This window comes from Linepithema humile, chromosome 2 (assembly GCF_040581485.1).
Source record: "Linepithema humile isolate Giens D197 chromosome 2, Lhum_UNIL_v1.0, whole genome shotgun sequence".
Lineage (NCBI taxonomy): Eukaryota > Metazoa > Arthropoda > Insecta > Hymenoptera > Formicidae > Linepithema > Linepithema humile.
This window is the reverse complement of record NC_090129.1, coordinates 14,677,979-14,685,878: the sequence shown is the minus strand read 5'-3', so window position 1 is coordinate 14,685,878 and position 7,900 is coordinate 14,677,979. Positions and strand designations below refer to the sequence as shown.

Here is a 7,900-nt window from a genome sequence, read left to right as displayed (position 1 = left end):
TTTAAATTCAGTAGTGTACAGGATTGTGCCGTGCCCCAAAAATGAAAACGCGACTCAAATGTTACTTGCTCTCATATTTTTACGCAAGAAAACATTGTCATTTAATTTGTTTGAAAAACGCTACAAATTTAATAATAATATGAAATAATTATATTATACGATATATTGTAAATTAGTTGTTAATTGATTGCAAGTACTTCTGTTAATACAAATTTTTTTAATAGCTTTGCAATATTCATTATTAAATTTTTTTGTTTCAATAAATAAATGGTGAGTTTAAAAAATTATGTACCTAACATTTCTTTTGCGTGGTCATCTCCTTTGCTCTATCCACACATATTTTATATTTTTTTATATGTTCGCTCCCGTTATTTCTCTTATATTACTATGGCAAGTATTTATCTAAACGTTGGGTAAAATAATGCGAAGAAGCGAAAGAACAAGAATTATTTAATAAACGTGCAAGAGTAAACATGCGAAAGAAAAAAGAATGAGAGCGAGCAAGTAAAAAATTATAAAAGATGTTGCAAGTAAGATCGAGCAGATAATTACGCTAAAAAATGTTATGTACTTCATTTTTTAATCTCATTTTTGCTTGATTGTAATACAGAAAATTTACTTTTGCTAAGCTATTCAAATTAATTCGCTTCTACGAAGTACTTGCAATTAGCAGCCAATATACAAAATAATGTACAATTATTATATATTATTTTCAATTTATTAAAAATCAAACAGCCTACGCGGAACGTCAGTGTTGTGAATTTGTGAAATTAATTTATACACAGACATTTATTGAAGTCGTGTGTATGTAACAATAATGCAATCATCAAAATCAATGCAGTGATCTCAAGTACTACATCGAGAGCATCGAGAGTACCGTTCGCGGTAGGAAAGGCACGCACACAGGCGAGAATCGCTTACGTCACGCGTCCGTGTGCGCTCAGCCGACGGGTGTGTAGAAGCGAGCATACATCTGTCTCGTTTCCATCGAAGCTTCTAAACACGAGCCGACAACAGCGATAAATGCTAAGAAGCAAGCGTTTCTAAGGTGAGTGGGCAGAGTAGGTACAATATTAGAGATTCCGTGTCCGAAACGTGCTTCTTGCAACTTTTTTTCGCATTTGTTTGTAACATTTCAAAAGAAGATATAAAATACGGGATCTCTAATATTCTAGCTACTCGGCCCACTCACCTTAGAAACGCTTGCTTTTTAGCATTTATCGTACGCTGTTGTCGGCTCGTGTTTAGAAGCTTTGATGGAAGCGAGATAGATGTATGCTCGCTTCTACACACCCGTCGGTCGGACGCACACGGACGCGTGACGTCAGCGATTCTCGCTTGTTGCGTGCTTCCCCTACCACAGTGCTGCTAGCGTGGTCTTCCCGCTCATTGTCAGTTCTTTCTGTGCTTTCTGTGACGACGTGACGCTATGGAGAAACGAACTCGCAAAAGTAAGTATTCTTATATCTGTATTTATATTATGTATAACATAATAATTGTAATAAGTGAAATTATTATTATATCTTTCTTATTGTTGCAGTCAGAAGTGAAGGCCAAGTACCATCGCCGGCACGTAGTTCGGTACGTTCATCGGTACCGAACTACGTGCCCGGCCACGTGCCTGTCCACGCGCCCGTTCAGGCGCCCGTCCAAGGGCCCGTCCAAGCGCCCGTCCACGCGCCCGTCCAAGCGCCCGTCCAAGCGCCCGTCCACGCGCCCGTCCAGGCGCCAGTCCACGCGCCAGTCCACGCGCCCGTCCAGGCGCCCGTCCAGGCGCCCGTCCAAGCGCCCGTCTAGGCGTCCGTCCAGGCGCCCGTCCAGGCGCCCGTCCAAGCGCCCGTCCAGGCGCCCGTCCAAGCGCCCGTCCAGGCGCCAGTCCACGCGCCCGTCCAGGCGCCCGTCCAAGCACCCGTCAACGTGCTACAGCCCGTGCAGGGGAATCAACCGCATGGAAAATCAAACGCATTAAATAAAGTAAGTAATAAAATTAAATTGTAGCATCTGTGTGATTGAATGTGCGTGCATGTGTATTCGCGAGTGTATGTGTGTGCATGCGTATTCACGAGTGTATGTGCGTGTATGTCCGTGCATGCGTATTCGCGAGTGTATGTGCGTGTATGTCCGTGCATGCGTATTCGCGAGTGTATGTGTGTGCATGCGTATTCGCGAGTGTATGTGCGTGTATGTGTTTGCATGCACAATTAATTATATAAAATGTTAAATTTAATATTATATGTGTTTTAAAATATAATATTTTCTTCTGTTTGCAGCGGATTCACAACATTATAAGGAAAAAATTGCGCACGGTGCAGAAGAGGACACAAGGCAGGACACCACCACCACCAGCAGCACCATCACCACCTCAATGGCATATTTCGTGCGCTCCGCCGTATGTTACGACATACTCTACACACGCTCCAGTGTACAGTATTGCGTCACCATGTCTTCCTCCGTGGCCACCACGATATCCACCGCCGGGACCACCATCGTATCTACCGCCGGGCCCACCATCGTATCTACCGCCGGGCCCACCATCGTACGGTGCACCATACCACCAGCCTTCGGCGTACAATCCATATGGATCGTATTATTGGTAATTTTGTTCTATTCGTATTTTGTTATTTCACATCACATTTTGCGTTGTAAACTTCAGTCAATTATCATTAATTACAATATTGGTTTATTGTAATTACATTTTGCGCTATTTCTGTGATTTTAGTTTATTCGCAGCAAACATAAGATATATTAGACACAACGCAAAATATGATGCGATTGAAAAAAGATTTGACGTGTAATATTTTTATGAAAACATGCAATGTTTTGAAAAAGAAACTGAAACGATAAGCATTATATAGTTTTGTATTTTTTGTTCAAATGTGCGATACATGTGCGATGTATATTATGTATATTAAACAAATATTTGTATGCACCGACAGCTTGTCGGTAAAATTTCCAAATTTTTTTCTGTTTTTTGTTTTAAATGTTATACCAGCCGATTCTTTAGCATGTATACTTTAATCACCTAAAAGAATTTGTAATTCTATACATGCAATAAAAAAATTTTCTTAAACTACGAAATTAATTTTTCGTCGGTAAAACAGTACTACTCCAGCATCACCTTAATAATTCTTTAGGCATTGATGCTAGTTTGTCAATAAATGAAGTTCTAGATGAATCTAAAAAAAAAAGCCATCATCAAGGTTTGTATTTTGATTCATTTTTATATAAACTTATTCCTTCATAAAAGTTGAGATATTTATCTCTAAGATATTTATCTTTTATTTAGCATTTTCATAAAAATATCAATTAGTCATTCAGAATAATTATAATTCTTTTTTTAGACGTTCAACCAAATATCTCTGAAATCAATTTTAGTAACACATTTTTTGAACATATTTTGCTGAATGACAAAACAGTTGATATCACAGGTAACATAACTTATTAAATATTTAATTGTTACATTTATATATATACATAAGCATGGCATGATTCTATATAAATTATTATTTCTAGATAATAATTTTGTTACAAGTATAGAAAGAATTCGAAAAAATTTTTGAAAATTTTAAGTAAACAAGAAACAATCAGTCAACAAAATAAAGTCTATAAATCATATTTAGATTGCTATCATAATTTTGTTGTTAGCTTATTTAATTAATATTAATATTTTAATTTCCAAGTAAATTTGTTATGAATTTCCAAAAGTTTGAATTATTTTTCAGATTTAAATATTAATTTTTCTATAAACGAAGTTTTGGACACATCTTTAAATGTTTCAATAACAGAAATAAATAACCAAAATGATAAAGTGGCAGAAATAAATAGCCCAGATGGTAAAGTATAATGATTTAATTATTATCTAAGTAAACTAGTAGTCATGTATCACATAATTTATGTGTATAAGTATGTATAATGGATATATTACCATTAAATAATTATGTATATTTTATTTATAAATAATGCACATATCAAATGTAATCAAATTTTTTAGATATCACTTCTAATTTATCTGAAAATAGAAACCTGTGTATATCTTTCGAATCAGTTATACAATTTATTAAGATAACTTATATAGTTAACAATTTCTTTTAACTATAACTATTAAGTAAAAGAAATTTCTCTCTATTACACACACACACACACGCGCGCGCGCGCGCGTGTGCATATCAGTATTATATATTTATATAATCAATGTAACATAATTATTAATGATTATAACATAAATATAAATATAATGTTGCAGTAAACAATATTCAAAATAACTTTTTAGAATTTTGCGAAGAAACAACAGTTAACCAACAAGGTAATATATAATATGGCTATTTTAATTTAATATATCATTAATAAATTTATATGTACATGATTTTTTTTCCAAATTTTATTCCAATATTTCGATATACACGAGTGAATTATTGAAAGAATCCTTAAGAACTTTAAATAAAGATAGAATGTATTAATCAAACAAATAATTAAATATTTTTGATTTTATTAAATTTTTCAAGAATTTACAAGATGTCTGTTTACAAATAATTACAATTAAAAATTTTCATAATTTTGATAAAATTATGGAAAGCTCTTTCGATAAATATATAGCATGTATAATTGTTTTTAAATTTATTTTTAAGTATTTTAAATTTTATGTTTCTTTCTTATATCTTTGATATATCTTTAATATTGCTAATATTAAACATTAATATGTATCTATTACACATTACGTTAAAAATTATTACACATTTTGATTTCAGAAGATATTTATGAAGACTGTGAGGATTACAAGAATGATCCAGACTATGAAGTTTCCAATGATTCAAAAAATTTTAGTGATGAATCAAATACTTCTATTGTTTCTCAAAGTTTTAATGAGAATGAGAAATCTAATATTACAAATAGTAGTCTTGATACCTCGAAATATACTTATGAAGGAAAAGCAAATTGTGATGACACAAATCTTATTGTACATAATTCTCAAAAGAAAGGAGCAAATAAAAAATACTTTTGTATGTATTGTAAAAAGTTACAAACTAAATTTGCAAGACACTTAGAGACTGTCCGTAAAAATGAGGCAGAGGTTAAAAAATTCATTTTACTTCCTAAAGGTAAATATAATAATCTATACATATGTATATCATTTTAAATCAAATGTTATATTATATATACTTTCATTTAAAAAAATTTTATTACAATTCTCTTAGGTAATTCAGAAAGAAAGGCCATTATAGAGACTATTAGAAAAGAAAGTAATTTTATATATAATACTAGCTCGCAGTTTAATACAGGAGAAATGATAGTAAGTCGTAGACCTTCAAAAGCTAATAAACCTGCATCAGATTTTATTTGTTGTCCAAAGTGTAAGGGCTATTATACAAAAAATAATGTAAGGCATCATTTTCAAGAGTGCAATAAAAGCAGTATCGGCAGACACATTATGGTACTTGGTAGAAAACTACAAGCACGGATACACACTAAAGTGATATGGTTAGGAAAGTAATCTTCCCAATTTTAAGAGATGATGACGTGTGTAAAATAATAAGATATGATGAATTAGTTATACTTTGCGCAAATAAATTATGTAGAAAATTTAGAAATCAGCGTTATCATGATATGATAAGAGCAGAATTAAGACTTTTAAGCCGCTATTTAATTTTTATTAGAAAATTTAATTCAAATATTACTGATTTTGCCTCAATATATCAACCACGCCATTATGACTCATGCATTTTAGTGACTAAAGATGTGGCTTAATTTGATCCTGATACTAATAAATTTAAAACACCGTCTGTTGTAACACGACTTGGTACCCTCTTAAAAAAATTGGGAAATTTATTAGCTACTGAATATATAAAAAGAAATGATAATGAAGGTTTAAGGAATGTAGACAATTTCTTGAAACTTTTACAAGAAGATTATGGAACAACAATAAATAAAACAGCAGAAGAAACTGTAACGCAAAATAAAAGACATGCTAACATTGAATTACCAAGTATGGAAGATATACAAAAATTATATAACTATTTAAAAGAAAAAAGAAGTATATTGTATAGTGATCTTATTAAATCTTATAACTACAGTATATGGTTAGAATTATTAAAAGTAACGCTTATTTCTATGCAAGTTTATAACAGAAGAAGAGCAGGTGAAATAGAAAAAGTTCTAATAGAAGATTACAAATGTTATAAAAGTGTCGGAAAACACACAGATTCCGAAGTGTATAATTCATTATCAGAGACTGGAAAAGAGGTAATATTATTATTATTTTTAATAACTACTAAATAAATCATTTTTTGCATTTAAACATATTAATGATTTATATTTTTTTTTTTTAAATTACTTATATTTTATTAATTTTAATGCAAAGATTAAAAATACTTTAATTAAATATATTCTTTAATAATTTATTTTCTATGTATTTCTTCTGTTTGTTACATTAGGCTATTAAAAAATTTGTCACATTTGATATTAGAGGTAAATTAGGTCGTACAGTGCCTGTATTGTTGCATTCGCAATTACAAGATTGTATCGAATTATTATTGCAACATAGGTTAAATACAAAAATAAAATTAGAAAACCCTTATCTTTTTGGCATTCCTGGATATGACAAACATCGATATAAGCATTTGAGAGCATGCGATCTTATGCAAGACTATTCTTCAAAGTGTGGAGCAGCAAAACCTCTTACTTTACGAGGCACCATATTACGAAAACATATTGCCACAAAATGCATCACGCTTAATCTTTCAGAATCGGAAGTCACAGAGTTGGCAAACTTTATGGGCCATAATCAGGAGACGCGGTAGTGTCTTCGGCCAAGTTCAAAAAACGACACTACTAAGTCAGGAAAAGAATCTCTGGCAAAGTTCAGAAAATGACACTACTAAGTCTCTTATCCTGCGCGCACAAAGTCGACTTTTCGGGGGTTTGTAGCAACTAAAATATAAAAAATTTTATAAAAACACATAGTATATCCTTAAAAACGGCATCGCCACGACTAATTTGAGCCAAAAAAAATTTAAATTGGTCCAGCCGTTTCAGAGATATAAGCGGTCAAAAAGTGATGTTGGTAATGCAAAAATTAAGAAACGTCGTCTCCTTATTCTTCTCCTCTGTCCGCAGGGGCGGATAAAGAATTTACGGGGCCCAGAGTATTATCATTATCATTAAAATTTACGGGTATTTCTCGCACCAGGTGCCAAGAGTCGACGATTTCGACTTCCCCGAGTTGCACTACGGGAATTCCTCGCACCAGGTGTCAAGAGTCGACGAATTCAACTTTCGCGAGTTGCGCTACGGGAATTTTTCGCACCAGGTGCCAAGGGTCGACGAATTCGATTTTCGGGAGTTGCGCTACGAGAATTCCTTGCATCAAGTCCCAAGAGTTGACGAACTCGAGTACCCCGAGTTGCGCTACGTGCATTTCTTGCACCAGGTGCCAGGGGTCAATGAATTCGACTTCCCCAAGTTGCACTACAAAAATTTCGCAAACATGAAAAAGAGAGAGAGAGATGTAACGGTGCAGTCCGCAAGCTGCATCGTTACGGCTACGGACCGTCCATTGTCCGTGACCCACCAAGGGCGCATTGAGCGCCGATAAATTTCTTATCGTAACAACGGCGGTCAACCACCGAAAATCTCCCACACCCGACCGTTCCGAAATTCCGTTTTGTGGGGGACTCGCCGCCGAAACCGCCGATGCTTGCCGATTCGAAACCATTCGGCTGCCAGCCGGGTATAAAAGAGGCCCGGCTGTACGTCTTCTCACCAGATTCCGTTCGCTGATAGACAGCGAACAATCACTCTACGAGTGTCCTCGTAGTCCAAACCGAGCATACTCGGTTTCTATACCTGTTCCAGCACACGAGTATCCTCGTGTACCGCCGAGCGTCCTCGGTATTCTTGACTCCCG

General features: G+C 34.3%; 1 protein-coding gene across 1 annotated transcript; it reads left to right on the top strand.

Annotated features, from left to right (window-relative positions):
* The first annotated feature begins 2,276 nt into the window (after nt 1-2,276).
* LOC136997768 (uncharacterized protein DDB_G0281497-like) lies at nt 2,277-6,986 on the top strand. Its single transcript, XM_067348991.1, has 6 exons — nt 2,277-2,593; nt 3,135-3,200; nt 3,342-3,428; nt 3,723-3,833; nt 4,244-4,303; nt 4,746-6,986. The coding sequence occupies exons 1-6, from the start codon at nt 2,392-2,394 to the stop codon at nt 5,132-5,134; spliced, it is 915 nt and encodes a 304-aa protein (XP_067205092.1). The 5' UTR covers nt 2,277-2,391; the 3' UTR covers nt 5,135-6,986.
* The last annotated feature ends 914 nt before the right edge of the window (nt 6,987-7,900 follow it).

Excerpts from the sequence above, each read along its gene's own strand:
- LOC136997768 (XM_067348991.1), top strand. The coding sequence starts at position 2,392 with ATGTTACGACATACTCTACACACGCTCCAGTGTACAGTATTGCGTCAC. Across the intron at positions 2,594-3,134 it reads CCATATGGATCGTATTATTG|GCATTGATGCTAGTTTGTCA; the intron begins GTAATTTTGTTC and ends ATAATTCTTTAG. Across the intron at positions 3,834-4,243 it reads AGAAATAAATAGCCCAGATG|TAAACAATATTCAAAATAAC; the intron begins GTAAAGTATAAT and ends ATAATGTTGCAG.